Source organism: Semicossyphus pulcher, unplaced genomic scaffold (assembly GCF_022749685.1).
Source record: "Semicossyphus pulcher isolate SPU_LCO1_2020_fin unplaced genomic scaffold, fSemPul1.0.p SCAF_8, whole genome shotgun sequence".
Lineage (NCBI taxonomy): Eukaryota > Metazoa > Chordata > Actinopteri > Labriformes > Labridae > Semicossyphus > Semicossyphus pulcher.
In genome coordinates, this window is record NW_027211759.1 from 20,853,137 (window position 1) to 20,871,239 (window position 18,103).

At 40.9% G+C, this 18,103-nt stretch overlaps 1 protein-coding gene across 2 annotated transcripts; it reads left to right on the forward strand.

The window, feature by feature from the left end:
- Positions 1 to 5,752: 5,752 nt before the first annotated feature.
- Positions 5,753 to 14,912, forward strand: ehf (ets homologous factor). 2 transcript variants are annotated; one of them, XM_069687194.1, is made up of 9 exons: positions 5,753 to 6,011; positions 8,742 to 8,879; positions 9,351 to 9,608; positions 10,679 to 10,723; positions 10,816 to 10,860; positions 11,121 to 11,180; positions 11,308 to 11,352; positions 11,439 to 11,634; positions 14,148 to 14,912. In XM_069687194.1, the coding sequence occupies exons 2-9, from the start codon at positions 8,804 to 8,806 to the stop codon at positions 14,245 to 14,247; spliced, it is 825 nt and encodes a 274-aa protein (XP_069543295.1). In that variant the 5' UTR covers positions 5,753 to 6,011; positions 8,742 to 8,803; the 3' UTR covers positions 14,248 to 14,912. The 2 variants fall into 2 exon arrangements, with proteins under 2 accessions (XP_069543295.1, XP_069543296.1); XM_069687195.1 differs by having other exon boundaries at positions 10,819 to 10,860.
- Positions 14,913 to 18,103: the final 3,191 nt, after the last annotated feature.

Sequence of the window (18,103 nt, forward strand, 5' to 3'; positions counted from 1 at the left end):
TTATACCATGCAGACATATAGTGGTGTCAATCTTGTCACCTTATTCTCATCAAGAGTGCAAACAAGCATTGTTTTTCTCTTAGTAAGAACAATTTAAACTAAAGCAATAATGAAAGCAGCAGAAATAAACTGGAAACAGTGACATACTAGTCAAATTTCTTGTTACCTGCCAAATATTCATCTCCCTTCTGTAAAAATGCAGGAGTGAAATATCTGACTCTTTAGCTATTAAATGCCCCATTGTATTCAACAGCATTTTGCATGCACATCGTGTTGTTTTTTTTTTTTCAAAACAGCTGCCTGCTGCATCTGGATACGATGCTGATGAGAGCAGGAGATGTGAAACCCAGACAATGAGGTCATAGTTCTGCTGTACATAGCTGAGGAGATCTGCAAAGAGATAATAATTATGTTTGGGACTGCCATTAATAAAATCTTGAAAAAAACACAATTTGGAAATAAATGACCTCTGCACAGCCTCAGTGTCTTGTTTGAGCCTGCAGTAGTTAGGATACTGAGAGACAAGCAGTCATTGATGCCCCAGAAGAACTATGTAGGTGGATCTCTGAAATGCGCTAATTGAAACACAAGGGGCTGCCACTAGCTGTGTCTAACCTATGATACAGTACAGCCTTGTCACAACAAGCTCACACTGCACTCTCTGCAGTCTGGTCCGACCCTCCTTTCTTGTCACTCACATGTCTCTCTCTCTCACATGTATCCTTCTTACACCTCTGCAACATTCCCTTAAGGAGGTATAGGAAGTGTATGTAGGTTATTTTAACCTGTATGAGTGGCATGGCATTCACTAACCATCAGCATGCATGTTCCATCGCCTACACACTCTCATATCACATCTGTGTTACTCACTCATCACGTAACCTTGCTCCCAAGCGGTATATGAGACAACAGTGTCACCTATAGGTGGAGGAGGGATGTGCACCCTGCTTTGTCAAGAAGTGAGAAGTAGAAGTGAAAGGTATTTTTTTTTACATCATTCACGCCACGCTCTGGCATTCCTTCACCTGAACGCACCACTCATGAGATGTGCAGAACTTGTGCCCTCCATGCAGAATGATTAACACCGCCGATTGGTTGCCAATCAAACAGACGTGGAGGAGTTCAAAAGACCAGGAGAGGAAGAGGAATGTGAATAATTCATTTCCTGTTGCATTTCTCATTACTGTAATTACACAGCCATTGTTCTTTGACAGGAAGGAAATGTAAAATTACAATTTAGGCAGTGAAATTGTCATTTGTAGCAGTAATTGACACTAATAAAATGATTTTTCCCTCTTCCCCCTCGGATCATATGCTAATCAAAAATGTGAAGTATCAAAGAAGACACTAACGGGCGTGATAAGCAGCTAATGAAAGAGGGGAGGCAAGTGGGACAGTAATAGACATACTCCTGCTAATAAGTTCCTGTTCATTAGAGCGTGCAAACTGTACCCTCCTCCTGTCTTGTCTGTTTCTTCTGACTGACAGCTTTGACAGCCTTTCCTGTCAAAGAGAAACTTTTGACCGCATCCTCAAATGAAGCATTAATATTTCACAGTGCCGCTAAGCAAGTCATAAGCCTCTTTATAAATGGATCAGTAGTGTACTATTATTGGAGGGTGACATAAGCCTCTGCTTGACTCTCCATTTAAAAATAGATGACACTGTCTATAATGCCAGCATTTTGATGACATTTTCTCGTGTCTGGGAGGATGTCTTCAGTGCCTCTCACCATGTTGGTAGCCTGACTCACACAGAGTGGAGTTGAAATGACAGACTTTGATCTCTCCCACTCTGTCTCTCCTTTTTTTTTCTTCTCTCTATTCCCCCAGTGGACTTCTGCATATGTCGACCCACATCCACCCTGAAAAGGCAGAACGAAGATCCATGAAATGAGATGCCAAATACTTGGCTCTCCTGGTGACATAGCAAAAAAAATAAAAAGTGATAGAAAAAGAACAAAAAAGAAGAAGTTTGAGAAGCAGGCCAAACCATTGGCCATGATGAGAATTGTGTGACTTCAGCGCACTGCTGATGGGCCTATTAATCTTACTGCAATAAAATCTGGTCAGGCATTCATGGTAGGACGGCGCCAAACACGGCTTAAGGCCCAAATTACACCCCGGAGGCACTTTACCCTTTAAAAAAAAGGTTGGGGAAACTGCTCCAAAAAATCCAGCAAAGAGCACCTGTGTTACAAACAGGCAGCAGACGGGCTGCAGGGAGAGCCAGAGGCAACTTATCCAGAACTTGTGTAAGTGATGAGCGGTGTCAGAGAGTTGCAGGTGGATCAGGAGGAGTGGTGGGCTTTGCCATTCAGGGAACTCTCTGAGATAATCATGCTAACACTGAATTCCCTCATTACCTCTGAGGCTGAGCTGTGGGCAGCGGTCCAAGTCACACAAACACTCAGTGAAAGAGAGTGAGAGCCTCCAAAGTGAGCTCAGTGTGAACTGCAGAGGGCAGAGAACTTAGCTGGTATGTTGATAACATGGATCTATAGAGTGAGGAATTCAAACAGTAGCAGCTTTCTACTGATGATCACACTCAGGGAGGGAAGTTAAAATGGTGTTATGTCTAACTGCTCTGTTCTAGGGTTGCAAGTTATAGAGAATAAGAAAAACTATTGGATTGGTTAGCAACTACAAAAGAGAAGGATAGTGATATTCCAGAGGGACATATTTCAGACGGAAACAACAGCTGTGTCCCAACTCTGGGGCTGCATCCTTCGAAGGCCATATTTGAAGGCTGACTGCAGCGGCGCATCGAAGGCTGTCCCATTTCCAATCAAAGGCTCCTTCAGACGCGGCAGACAAATGTGTCGTCCTTTTCCCGGGCCGCGAAGGATCCATCAGGTGCATCCTTCGCGGCCCAATGTATCCCAAGATTCATTGCGCACCAATTCAAATGAGATGGTGAACTCTTACGCAGCCGAAGAAAACACTTTTAAATGTAAACGTTTTTGGTTTCAACTCAATCGAAAAGCGAATGATACAAATTTTAAAAAATACGAAAGGGCCCTTGAAACAAATGATCTTTAAAATAACAGGTTAAGTTATGTGACATTAGTTTTGCAAGCTAGTTTGCTTTCTAGCTACCTGTTGCTAGGCAACTGGAGCGGCGTTTGGTTACGTTAGGGTAGGGGTGGGAACAGCTGGTGATGCAAACAGGAAATCCTACATAGACCAGACCGTCTCATTTCAGTTTGGCTTTAACGGTCTACGCAAGTTACGAATGGCTCATCCTCCGTAGACCGCCTCCTTGGAAGGCTGCAGCCCCTGGTTTCGGACACAGCTAACATAGTACTGACAGCTTAGCTACCAGCTAATGTTAGCATTCAACCAAGTCCTATATCCTTCTAGCTTTTTAGCTAACATTAACATTAGCTAGATTTACCTTTCCTATCGCATCTTGTAACACTATCAAATAGTATAATGTCTCTTAACTATAATGTTAAATACCTACATTGATACACTGTCAAGTAGCAAAAAGTTCTCTCAATACATTACAAATGTATTGGAGTATCCAAGTGGGCAGCTTATATCACTTCACTGCTTCCCAATTGATCAGCAATTGAAAACACAATAGATAGTAAAAAGCTGGAGACATTGGGCCACATTTCAAGACAACATTTAGACAACAGCTTAAGTTAGCATTCAACCACTCATATCACAATTAGCCTAAATAAGAGGCTACAAGAGGAAATGCTAAAATCCCTTGCTAACGGTAGTGTAAGCTACGATTTTTTTCTGTTATCAACCTTTTTGGCAAGCTAAATTTTTAGCAAGCCTATCTAGTTATCAAGCTAACAAGCTAACTCTGCAGTAGCTAACAGTAATATTAGCTAGGAAAGTATGCTTTTCCTGTTATATAGCTACGAAGTGTTTGATGCTAACTTCAGCTGTTGTCTAACGTTAGCCAATGGGTTATCAAATCTGTTCTCTATCTTAAATATGCCCAACTTTTTTATTTTTTTTCCCCTATAGACTACCCTGTCTTTTTGGGTTCTTTTGAGGTAAAAGTTTTTAGGACTTTTAAACCTGAACAACAGCAGTACGACATTATAACAGCATTTGCGCTTTACAACCTGAGCGTGACATGCGTGAATAATGGCTATGTAAATGTGGTGTATGCCCTAAATGTTAGCCTCATGAGGTGACTAAATATTAGGACTTTGATGTTATTAAATATGAATTCATTGTTTTTATAGTTTGACATTATATACGGTTAAATTAACAAGTTTATTTGTTAAGTATCACCTCCTATTTCCCTTCACCTGATGTGCTGAGGAGCTCTGAGAGAAACCTAACACACTTTCTGACAGACTTCTTCCTGCTCCAACCTGTTATACAGTTCAACAGAGCTCAAAGTCACTTCAATTATCAACATAATATTGTTACTGCCTCTGGTCCCGAGAGGTATTGTAGTGGTACAAGGCTACAGATCAGATTTAGATCTCAGATCAAAGATTTTTTTTTTCTCCCCCAAACCCTAATTGGCGTCAAGCAAAAATAGAAGTTTTGAACTCCATCGGATCGCTGTCAGTGTGGGGCAACAGCGGAAAGAAAGAGTGACTACATTCAGTATAAAGGCTTTTAAGACACATTAAGACCGACATCTACGTGGGTATTGTTTGTTTAATCCGTGCAGTTTTGATTTGGAAAGACATGCTTTGCATTTGGCAGATGTGAAGTGGAAAAACAACAAAACAGGAAAAACATGTTTTTAGGAATTTGATGAGCTTCACATTCATGATCTTTTATTTTTGCACTATTTGCTCACAATGGCTGATTTAAATTGAAACACAACTGTTCAGTACTTTTATTGTCTTAACTCATTGTAACATGTCATTTAAAGTACTTTTTGATGTTCCTTTAAAGAAAGCTTATCTTGTCACCAAAGGATGTGTATGATCCCTGACAAGAGATTACTTAACCACATATGAACACTGTTTACACAGAAAGAAGCCTTAAAGCTTTTGATTCTCCACTCCTGTCACTGTTATGTGCGTCTCAGTGGGATATGTAAGCGGCATACCAAAGCTAATTGTCATCTGTCAGTTTCCACTCAGACACCTGTGGTTCACAGCATGACAGTGGAAGCTATTTTAAGAGTTGATCAAAGTTTAATGCGGCTGTGATGAGGCGAGGTCATCCATAACTCAAGGTGAGACTGAAATAAGCTCAACCTATGTAGTGAAATCGTCGCTCAAAGAGGCGCAAAGTGGAAGCCGCTTTGGTATTTGAAAGCTGAAAGAAACCACAGTAAAACGATTAGAGACATTTGTAAATGTGTTACCCAGATGAAGGCATTTTCTTACAGTCTTTTCAGGAACACAGTTTTTGCAGTTCCAGCGACGTTCAGAAAGAAAAAAGTCTCTCAGGGCCTCTTACCTAAACTGTCAGCACCTCGTTCATCATGATGAAATAAGGGAAAACAAATGTTGTGCAACGCTGTAACACAGGGGAAATTTTCTCCAAAGGTTAAACACTATTTTAAGCAACTACATGAACAATGATTTCAAGCAGTTTAACGTTTCCTCCATGGGCTTATGAATGTGTTTGGATCCATGCCTGTGTATATATTATGTGTTTCTTGAGTGAGTGTAAGAGAGAGCACGTGAGAGAGAACAGTGCCAATAAGGAGTATGAAAGTTATGTCAGGTGTGTGTGTGTGTGTGTGTGAGAGGAGTGGAGGGTTGTTGGTGCGTGTGGGTGTGTATCATGCAAATACCTACCTGTTATGAGCATGGACAGGTAGGTTAACCGATTGGTGCGGTATAAGGAAGTTAGGAGAATAAAACAGCCATTGTGATAGGGGAGCAACTAGTATGACTGCATGCTTTTATGAAGTAATTCAAAGATTTGGGACGCTAAAGGACTACGTCTGACTGTAAATACTAGTCCTCTTAGGGTATCAGGACGGCCAGATACTGTAGCTGCTCAGCAGTGTTTGGAGGGGATCTACGTGAGACATTGATCAGGCCTGGTTGGATTCATTCTTCTGCCGGGGTAAGCTGTCTTACTGGCATTGCTTTTTTTTTTCTTTTAGCATTATTTTTGCCTTTATTTATATGACAGCTGAGAGTGGGGGATGACGTGCAGTAAAGGGCCAAGGACGGGAGTCAAACCTGCGGCCACTGCATCTCGGACCGTAGCTTCTGTATATGGGGAACCCGCTCTACCCACTGAGCTTGTGCTTTTTGAATTGACTGAATGCTGTACGATCAAACTGAAACTTGCTGTGATAAGCTCAGTGTGTTAATGCCATTTAATTGTAAAAAAAAAATATGGTGAATATTTTGTTTAACATGCTTTTTAACTCGTTTAATTCACTGTGCCTGAACAAGTGTCACCAAAAAAAATGCTATTTTTTTCACAATTCTGACATTTGTTTTGTATTAATGCACATAAAGGTTTGTGGATCCAATCAGTTTAGACCTCCAATGACCTCCGTGGGTCTCATTCTACAGACTGATGATACATATAACAAGCTAAGATTATCTGTGTAACAAAACCTAAAAACTAACCGATTAACCCTCAATACACTTTTTGTCCAAATTCCTGAAAAACATGTATTGGGACGCACTATTATTATGCATTAACTTTAACATTTTCCCCTGAGCTTGCAATCTTTCAGCACACTTTCACACAGTCAGCAGTGCACATCCCCGCTCTGTTTCAGCAGTTTGGAGTTGCAGAAAGGTTGCACATTTAATGCAAAGGAATAACGCTCAGTTTTAGTTACAGGTCAGTTTAAAAAACAATACTTAGAGTCGATGCAAATGATGGTTAAAAAAATGTCTGAGTGAAATGAAACTGAAATGAACTCACCTGACTGCTTGTGTAAACTTCTTTATATCGCCTTATCTCCTCAAGTCATCACAAAGACACAATGGACGGATTATTTTACTACCTTATGACTCAGTTACGGGATATTAATTCATAACTTGAATGGTGGTAAAGACATAACCCTGCCTTTGTTCCTTTAGCCGTGCTGCGTGACTGTTGTGTTGTCAGACAGTACCTGCTGCCTTGTTGGTGAGACACCTGCCTGGCGGTAACAGACAGTGTCGAGGGTTAACGCACAGCATACGGCAGTCTGAGCAGACTTGACAGACTGTCAGCTGAGGAGCTGATCTACCTTGGCATAGTGGCATGTGTCACCTATCCCCGGAGGAAATCTCACTCGGAGCTCTTGACTTTAGGATGTTATGAAACTGATATGGCAGATCTTAAAGGAAAACGCGTTGCCTGCCTGTTCAGATGTGTTAGAGTTTAACTTGCTGTTGAAACGTGTGTCATAGTTTGGTTTATAACCTGTCATAAAGGTGTGATCTTCCAGGGAAGAGAAGAAGTGGGTCACTGTAAGGAATTTATGTAACCTGGAACAGATGGCAGACATTATATTGACCTTTGATAGCTTGGTTAGCTTGGTTAGGATATAAAACTAACATTTACAACACCTGCGTTCACTGTGACTAACATCTTTTTAAAATGTCTTATGTAGGGCACTTTTTAAGACAATTTAAGTTTACTTCCAAAGGCCGAGAAGATCTTATTTAAATGTTGGAAATGTTATCGCTTCCATGGAACTAAACACAGTAACACAAAACCTGTTGTTGGCAGTGAATAGTGTCAGAAATGACTCAGCTGTTGTGGATGATTCTCCACCTCCTGCCGGGCCAAACAGAGCCTCTGCTGAAATTTTGACAAGCTTTATTTACATGGGATGCAAATATGCCTTTGGTTAAGTCTGAAACATGCCATTATTCACCTCTATATTTATACAGCGCTGCAAACCTTTTAGAGTACGAGCAAAGGTGCAGCTTAAACACTACAGGAAAGAAGAGGTAATTATGTAAAGTCAAATACATAAAATATAATATTAGTAACTCAGACAGGAAAGGAATTAACTGTAGATTTATTTTGCTTTAATGTTACTAAAGGATAAAAATAAGCCTCCAAGTCCAAAGAGCAGCTTTTACAAGCCAAAAACTGAGATGACCTGTATTACTATTTTCTATCGACTAATTTACAGCGTTTAAACTTTACGCTTAATATATTAGGCCTGCTTAATTTGCTGACACCTATGGCTACTGTGGAAAAAAGGTTTTAAAATACAAAATTCTCTTGGTTTCGCATTAAAAGCCGCCCCATGTTTTGACTTTAACGTGAAGCAGCAGCAGTTTCTGTTCGAATTAGCAGGGAGCTCTGATAAAACTGTTAACTTGAAAGGAGATGTCATTCAGATATAACTGCGCCATTTGCATGCATGCATTGTTTTCCTGCATGACTTCGCTATCAGTAATCAGAACTATTATATAGTTGGGGCGCTGGTTTGGCTCAGTTGGTAGAGCAGGTGACCCGTGTGCAGAGGCGACAGTCTTACCCTCTGATGCATATCTAACCCCACTCTCTCCACACATTTCCTGTCCATCTTCACTGTCCTATCTCATGAAGGCAAAAAAAAACAACCTGAATTGACCTTGATGTTTGTGGCAGATGACTATCGACCAATGAACCAGGAAGGTTTCTGCCTTTTTCAAAGGAAATGTTTTCTTGCCACTGTTGCAAATAACTCGTCCGTTTGGGGAATTGGCACTTGCTCTTTAAGTAAAGTGTCCTAAGATAACTTTTGATGTGATTTGTTGCCGTGTCAGAAAATAGATTTATTGATTCTAAGCAATATCTTATGTGTTGTTTTAAAAGTTATTGATTTATTTTAATCTATCTGTACAGTGAATTCCTCCTCTCCTGCTCAGCCTCTGTGCCATGGTACAACAGAGTGAAGCAGCTACAACATGAGCGTAACTCCCTCCACCACCCTGGACAGCCAGCTGACCTCCACCTGGGGCCCCACTAACTCCTACCCTGATGGTGAGGCCTGTCACCCGCGCTAACGCGCTCCTAATAAAGCCTTTTGTGTTCCTTCCTGGCCTCGTGTTTGCACCCTTCACTGACGCAAATCGGTTAATTAAATAGTCTGAATAATATCCTAAAACGCCTCGAGAAAATATGTAAATTTTCTCTGCTGAAGGATTCTGATTGCTCTCTATTCAGCAATGCGTTTGTTGTTATGAAACGGCGATGCAAAATGAAATCATTTAACAATTAACATCTGATGTATTGCTCACCTGGTGAGCCCACAGATCTGAAACACAAGGCACGAATTAGAGAGTCCCAGCTGAGAAGCTCTTTCAGTAAACTGCTCCGCCGATTAATTATAGACAAAGACCTTCAGTAGACACATTTCCCTCATCAGACGCATATTTACATTCAAGCGAATTAGTTTCCTGATGTACACAACTGTTTAACGATGTTTTCATACACAACCATCGATGTCTGCAGTTTCCATGGTGATGTCGGGTCACACAGGTCGCCTGTGGCCTCGGGACTCCCAGCCTCAGTACTGGACGAAGTTCCAGGTGTGGGAGTGGCTGCAGCAGGTGATGGACATGCACCAGATCGACGCCTCCAACATTCCCTTCCAAAACTTCGATATAGACGGCCACCAGCTCTGCAGCCTGACGTACCAGGACTTCCTCCGTGCTGCCGGCAGCGTGGGACCCATCCTCTTCCACAGCATCACGGATCTCAAGTGGGGAGGTGTGTGACAGAGAGGGCTAAAGGGGGGAGAAAAGGAAGAAAGGTTAGTCCTAATGAAAAGCTGAGATAGGTCTTGAAAGAAGTCTTGCTGAAGTGTTTTAGGGAAGGGATCACAGAGCCGATCAGGGGTCGCACTGTACGGGGCTACAGGAGGGCGAAGGACAGTGTGAAGCGAGGGAGATGATGGATTTGTTGTTTGCCTTTGCCAGGGAGAGTCTCTTAACAAAGCGCAGAGAGGATGTGAGGCCAGGCTGAGGACTGGCTGTTTTGTAATCAGGGTTATTTTGAGTTCATAGACCAGAGGTATTTTGTTGTTGAATGTGGGTTAAAGGAAAGTAAAGCAAAAAAAAGAAAAAATATTATTAGCACTTTTTTTTATCTACCATCTTAAAGTAAAAGCCATTTCAAAACAACAGTAACGCCAGGAAACCAGGCACAACAGGTTTAACCTCCAGGTGACACAGACATTTAAGGTCTCTGTAACTGAAAATAGGTCACAGTGCTGCTATTGTTCTCACTGCCTGTAACCCCAGCTCACTTTAATGGGTGTTTAAGGTGTTACACTGTCACACTGTTTGATAGTATGATACCATGAAAACACGAGGCCATAGCAGTCGCTAACACTGTGAAGTTGTTATCAAAAATAAGATTAGGTTTCCGAGGAAGGCTGCTTCCAGTTGAAAAATGTTTATTCTTTCTTATCTCTATTTTTCTACCTGATTTTATTCTAGAGAACAACACAAAGGAGAGTGCGGTAATTTCTGTTATCTCACCTTTTGCTATCCACTGTAATGAAAACAGTTGAAATGCTTCCTATTTGGGTAGTAAAAACATTATCTGCATTGGCCAAAACTGACCAAACACCTGCATCACAGTAACTGTAATACAGTTTGTAATGTAGGGCTCTGAGGGGGCTTTCAACATAAAAGTAAAAGGTTTGTTTTATACACTGCTGATGTGTCTCAGTATGAATGTGAAGGTGATCAATTCATCTTCAAACATTACACAACACTGACTAAATTCCCCGAAGCTAATTATTCACTTCCTGTTTCCTTCTCATCCCTACACAGGACAGTACCCTGTGGAAATCGGGCAACTTGACCTCAAACCAGAATGTAAGAATCTCTCGAACAAGATTATTAGTCAGAAAAAAAATAAAGATAATTCATACGTCCTAATGAACTCTTCTTACCTTTTTCCTTCATAGTAGACTTCTCCTGTCCATTTCCAGATGTCAGCTATCCAACTGGAGGTACGTTAAAGTGCTACTCTCGGCGATCTCAGTTTCATTCTCTCTGGCGACTGTCGCCACAGACACCCAGTCTGTAATAACACTAAATGCTGCAAATGCAAAGGCTTTCATCAGTGGGCCATAGGCTCAACCAACATTGTGTTCCCTCATTTGGTGATAGAGAGTGACTTTAAATATATTAAACTGCTGTTTTTATTGTTTTTATTCAAACAGATCATGTAAAATGCTAACTTTGATTTTTTTTCTCTCTGCTTACTCAGAAATCTTCGACCCCACAATTCACCTAGGACCTACTGCCTCGCCCGCCCCCTCCAGCCCTGGTGAGGAATTTAAAATAAACACAAAAGTACATGTTCACACTTCCTGTCTTTTAATGGAACTGAATAATAAGTAAAAAAAAAAAAATCAATAAAAACATTGAAAAATATTCGTATGTCTTTCTTTCAGATATCAAAAGGTCTTCCTTTCGTCCTCATCAGGTCAAAAAACACAGTAAGTCACAGCAACACATGATGATTTCTATATGTTATCTACTATATGTATATTCCTTCCATTCAATGTCCTCTCTCCACCAACAGACCCGAGGGGGACCCACTTGTGGGAGTTCATCAGAGACATTCTGCTAAACCCCGACAGAAACCCGGGGCTGATCAAGTGGGAGGACCGGACAGAGGGCGTTTTCCGCTTCCTGAAGTCGGAGGCCGTGGCACAGTTATGGGGCAAGAAGAAGAACAACAGCAGCATGACCTACGAGAAACTGAGTCGGGCGATGAGGTAAACCTGCACAGCTCTTACACATAAATACAAAATCAGGCAGTGTGAAATCTTTAACAGGATAAAAATACAGCAAATATAGTTCTTACTCAGCTTTTTCCTCGTGTCATTTTTGAAACTTGTCTGCAGGAAAATCCTGCCCCTTCAAAATAATCATCCCACGTGTACACAGCGGTGTTCTACTTCTACTTTTGCAATGGCTTGTAAAATCAGTGATAAGGAAGAAATTTCACCCTGCATTGTTTCCTAATCCAATTTACTTAAGCAGCTTTTAATGCACTTCCTGCAGAAAAAAACACACACTGTAACAGCTCTGAAATTTACTTTGAAATAACTTCAGGTCCTTAAAGATGGTATCAGTGAAGGTCACGCATTAAAACCCAGTAAACTCAACCATATAAAACACATTCCCCATAACTGATCACCTAATGGACTCGTTTCAGAACTGCCTCATTGTCACTTCTTTCTTCTAAATGAACTGAAATGGCCTTCTCCTCCTGGCTCCTGCTACAGTCACAGCTTTACATTCAGATGAGCTAATCTAATGAGCTTAATTTCATTGTGGTGCAAACCACTGGGAACCACAGAATGTGCCCGCAGGTATTGTCACTGTGACCACAAAGCTGATTTTCTCTTTACTGTGTTGCAGCAGCAGAAGGATTTGCAGCTTGATGGCATCACCGCACAGATTGGTGCTCTCTGTTATGCATAACAAAAGCTAAGGGATAACAACCAAGCTAACTTAGCTTCCTTTCATCTGAATTCCTGCGATGGAAGTTTATAACACATTGAAATAAAATGCTGTTTGCCAAAGAGCAGGGAAACTGAGGCAACTTGTATGTCCACTGAAAAAGTTTTATTATCATCCTTTTGGTGTACATACAATACATCCATCCATCATCTATGCCGCTTATCCTGTTCAGGGTCGCGAGGGGCTGGCATCTATCCGAACTGTCATTGGGTGAGAGGCGGGGTAAATCCTGGACTGATCGGCAGTCAATCAGACAATCTCACGCTCGCAGTAATACCTATGGGCAATTTGAGAGTCACCAATTAACCTAACGAGCATGTCTTTGGACTGTGGGATGCACTGGGGAGAACAAACTCCACACAAGCCTATTCCCCACTGGTCGAAAAATCCGCAAACACCCGGCTTTTTTGCTGAGTGACCCCGGTAACCCGGGTGACCCGGGTAATTATCGCCTCGGCTCCGATCGGCATTTATGGGAACACCAAACCCAGGTCGACACGCAAATCTCCGCCCCCATTACCGGCACGATGCTATGCTCCGTTGGTAACTTCTGTGACTCTTTGTCATCTCAGCTATAAATTCCGCCCGTCTCCATCCAAGCAGCACTCAAACATCTTTCCGAATTAGTCGGCGACGAGTTTGAGAAACAAACTGAATGAGTAATAGACACAATAAAGACCTAACCACCGCAACATCTCCGTCACGTTTGTGACGTCAGACGGTGACGCAGCAGAAAAGAGACCGAAAGCAGTATACTCAACTGGCAATGGGAAAAGAGACAATCAGCATCTATATGCGGGTCTTCCCGGGTCTGAAAAACCTGCATCAACGCGCTGATTTCACTGGGAAAGTTGTAACAAGAGCCCCCTGCTGGCCAGGGGTTCAAACCAGGAAACTTTTTGCTGTGAGGCCACAGTGCCAACCATTGCAGAACTATGTAGCCATGGTGGGAGACAAACAAATTATTTATTTATTTATTTATTTTTGTTCATTTTTATATCTTTATTCAGAGAGAGAGGAAAATGGATAGTGTTGGAAACAGGGGAAGAGAGAGAGTGGGGATGACACGTGACGAAGAGCCGGGGGAGGGAGTTGAACTCGGGGCCGCCGCATCGAGGACTGTAGCCTCTGTATGCGGAATTATGTAATGTAATGTATTGCGATTTAACTGCTGAGCTAAACCGGCGCCCCAACAAAATTTTTTTTTTTAAAAAGATTACAAAAGTAAAATGATATGGCTGCGATCGTCAACACGAAACATGAAAAGCTCCAAACAGAAATGCAACTGTCTTCCTCACAAAGCTCTGACTTCTGACTCCAGAACCTGTCTGAGGCTGTTGGCCCAAAGTCCACTGGTTCCCACTGATGACATCACTTTTTAAAAATTGCTGAAAATATATAATTCAATTTTAAAAAGTCATTGAAGCTGAAAAAATCAGCTTTATCTTTTGAGCAAACATTATTTAAACAAGAAGCGTTTTTTCGGGACTGTTTCAGCTGTAGATGTGCACCATGAGTTGTTGGTTGGATCCACAGACAGTACTTGTTAGCAGGATTAAGTCAGCACACCCTTGGAAATAATTAAAGTTCTGATCATATCCCATCACAAATTGTTGTAATTCATCTTATTCATAAAACATTTATTAGATGTGCAATTTAATTGTAAGATGTTATTTGCAGCTGCCGACGTGCTTCAGATGATTCGTAATTAATTTTCACTTTTAATGAATTTACGAGTCCCTTCATGTGTCCTCTGTTTCAGATATTACTACAAAAGGGAGATCCTGGAGCGAGTAGACGGGCGCAGACTGGTGTACAAGTTTGGAAGGAACGCACGAGGATGGAGGGAGTCAGAGAAGTGACACTTTCATTAAATTATGTTTTCTTTGATGTATGATGTTTTTTGAATTTACTGTTTTTCATAAAGATATGTTTGAATTGTTTACACATTGTTTATAACTGTATGTTTTGCCACGTTTTGTGTGTTTGGTTGTTTCTTTGAATCCATCCCTTTATTGTGACACTGCACTGAGACGTTCTATACTGTGCCTTATTAAGAACTCGCTTATTATACCTGCATGAAAGCACTGCTTATGTGTGTTTACATAAGAACACACTGAAGAAAGGACATGAGAAACTGCCAGAAGCCAACATTAGACATTGTGAATACTGTTTTTCTTACATTTTTAGACATTAAAGTCCCAGAGGAGCACATGCTGATAGCATTCAAACACATGTGCAAAACATGTACGTTGAGTGTTGTGACACTAACACTGTGAAGTGTCCCTTGGGAAAGATGCTTGATGATTGCAGAAAAACACCATTAAAGAAAGATAAAATAGATTTCCATGAGCACAGAGCAGCAATGAAGTACACAGATGCATAGAAGAAGAAGAAGAAGTGATGCATATTTACATGAAAATAACAGTTTGGTTTGTCTTATTTCATGCTTTGCATTCATTAAGCTGTAAAGAAAGTGTGTAAATGTTTGTTGATGTTTCTTACAAATAAAGTTTTTTTCTATTTATTTCATGAAGTCATTTCTGAGTTCATCAAATCACAGCTCATCTGGAGCTGATCGTCTATCTCGAGTGAATCTGAATCTGTTGAGAGCTCGATGTTAAATAGCCGTCCACTTTGAGATAATGCAGGTAAATTCTGTTTTATCACATGATTGTGAAATGCCACACAGGTATGCGTTAGCGAGTGCGTGCCACAGTTGTTCCTGCAGTAAGTAGCCAAATGAACGGCCCTCGATGGCTAACAAGATAACAGCAGAGTCAATGAAGGCCTCCTTTCTCCGGCCTATACTCCACAAGCAAATCTGCGTCTAATCTCCTCCCTGATTTATCTGTCAGTTTTCATGCTCTCCTCTCACACACATCAGTGTCACTAACCAACACTGTCATGATGCTAAGTGAGGCGAATGACAGCACATGTCACTATCAAGAGCCACATCAAGAACAATCTTCCAGTATGAGACTAACGGAGCGTTTCTTCCTGTTAGCCGGAAACCGTCCCTGATTAGAGACTGTAATTTTGTTTTCCGTGGATACAATAGGGAAAATTGCGTGCGGAGAGACGTTATAATAAGTGACTGCTCCTGATTGGATCGATATAATAGCTTCTGATTGCCATATTGTGATATAACATGGAACAAGCTAGCAGGGAAATTAAAATGCAGTGCATCTCCATCATGCTCCATTGTTTAGCTTCTGTGTTGGAGCATTATTCCCACTCTCTGAAGCAGCCATGACGCAAATGATCCACTTACATTTCAAATATAAACATAATCAAACAGTCCTCTGATTAATGTTTCACGGAAATAAACGTTATAATTAGGAGTAAAATAAATATAATCCTTAAATAATTACAGGAAATTGGATATTGTGTTTGATGGCTGCAAAGCAAAGGGCAGCCACCAACAAAGGAGGTACAGAATTATGTATAGGAATTATCTATCATTTATTCTATACCTCAAATGATTCATTGTATAGGACTTAACATTCAGACTTGTGAACACTAAGTGCTCTATAAATAAAGCTTTACTTACTTACTTACTCGATGCATTTTAGAAGATCATTAATAAAGCACGGGGAAATTAATTAATAGAAGTTAATGCCTGTAGATGAGTGTGAGCGTCTCTATGTGTCAGCCCTGTGACTGACTGCCGATCAGTCCAGGGTGTACCCCGCCTCTCGCCCAATGACAGCTGGGATTGGCTCCAGCCCCCTGCGACCCTGAACAGGATAAGCGGTATAGATAATGGATAGAGGGATGATAATACTACTTTCCATTTAATTATACGAGGCAGGCAAACATGGGCAGAGTTGCCTCAGCTTTACCTCTGAGCAACGTGGCTGCTGCTCTGAGGTGAGATACGGGCGCATGTTTGATGTAACTGCATGCTGATAAGTGAACTGTTTTAGGCAAATCGTCCTCATGTAACCTCTGCAGCACAAAGAGACCGGAGCTTGATTTTCCTAACAGACCACTGACAGTCCTGTGAATGCAAACACCGGCTTTACATACCCCCAGAGTGTTAGGATCCATGACGGCCACTGCCATCTGATATCAGCCTTTAATATGCATAAGTGCGGCCTTTGTATGTGATTCATCCGGGCCTCTGACTCTGTCGGTTTCTTGAGGGGGTGTATTGTTTTCAGAAATTTGGAGAAGCACCGTTAAACCAGCATAACAAGTATATTTACAACTCTTGCTTTTAGGGCATCAGAGGCAAGCAAGGTGATGGCACACGAGCAAACATGCACCCAAACCGGTTGTAATCTATCTGAGAGAAACAGAAACACACACATGCAGCTGCAAAGTGATATTTAATCCATGTGTCTCTCTTAAGCAGTGACTGGTTTTTGTTTTGCATGACAAATTATGCCAAGAATAGTGCAGACGACAAGTCTAGGGCACTGACAGCAAAATGTGTGAACAGGTAAAATCTATTTGTGTTACACCAGGGTGCACAGATGATGCAGGCCACCTTTGTTTCGCTAAAAACAATACGCAGTATCTGTCCACGAGTGTCTTTATCTCTTATTGTCAGAAAATTATTCTCAGATTTGAATGAGCCACGCAAGAGCTATTTTATTATTTAAAAGGGAGAACATTAATTCAATCAGATAGATGCTGGAGGACGGACGGGGAAGTGATGAAAGATAGCCTGATCACGGGCATAAAGACAGCCAGCTGGGATTTTGTGTCTGTGTCCCCAGCTGCTCAGTGGGGCTATTGTGTTCTCTCAGCAGATACACAGCCGCAGCTTATCGTGCCCCCTTATCACTTTCTCTTCACACTCAAATGAACCTGTGAGGCATTCAGTCCCAACTGTGAGTTGGACAGATTAGAGCTGCGTCACTAATGCAGCTTTACTTTTTGGGGAACTGTGTCACGGCCCTGTTAGAAATAACACACTGCTTTAATAAATAAAACGTGACATAAAGTGATCCAACATTAAAGAATGAATGATTCAATGTTTATTTCAAGCAAAGCCAACCCTGAAGTCACGGTGCCTACATAAACAACTGATAATGAAGGGTGATTTACTACCTTTTCTGCCTTTTTGATGACAAAACACGAGGAAGTATTCAAGATATGTTGTAATGCCGACCTGTTATGAAGCCTATTTCCTGCTCAGATATTGGGCTTCTCATAAATGTTCATTTTCCCATGTACTTATGGATATTTATGCACCTAATAACTTCCTTGTTTGCAACTTACAAAACAGATTGAGTGTAGATGGTTATCTTGTCACATATGTCTTTTTTTATATGTGAAGTTTGAACACGTATTTCTAATGAAAAATTACATGTTCACATTCAACAAACCATCATGTGAATCAGTGAACTTCAAAATTATAAACGTCACTTTTACATGTAAAATCAGCTTAACCAGAATTTCTATTAACAAGTGAAAAATTAGCAGATGGTACTGTTTGTGAAGTAAATATTTTGATTTAAATGACCTATATTTATAAAAATATGTCATGTTGTTCGGTCTTACAAAGCATAATTGTATGTATTTTTTTAAAAAAAAGTCTGTGACTGTACTTTATTATTACTATTATTTTTTTTAAAACAATTTCAAAAAATGTCTTAAAAATTGTTATTAGGGTGTTAAATAGTAGCTGTATTACGAGCATTAGCCCAGTTATTCCTAATACAGCATTCTGAGCTTGTTTTTAATTTACAGGCATTAAAAACATAA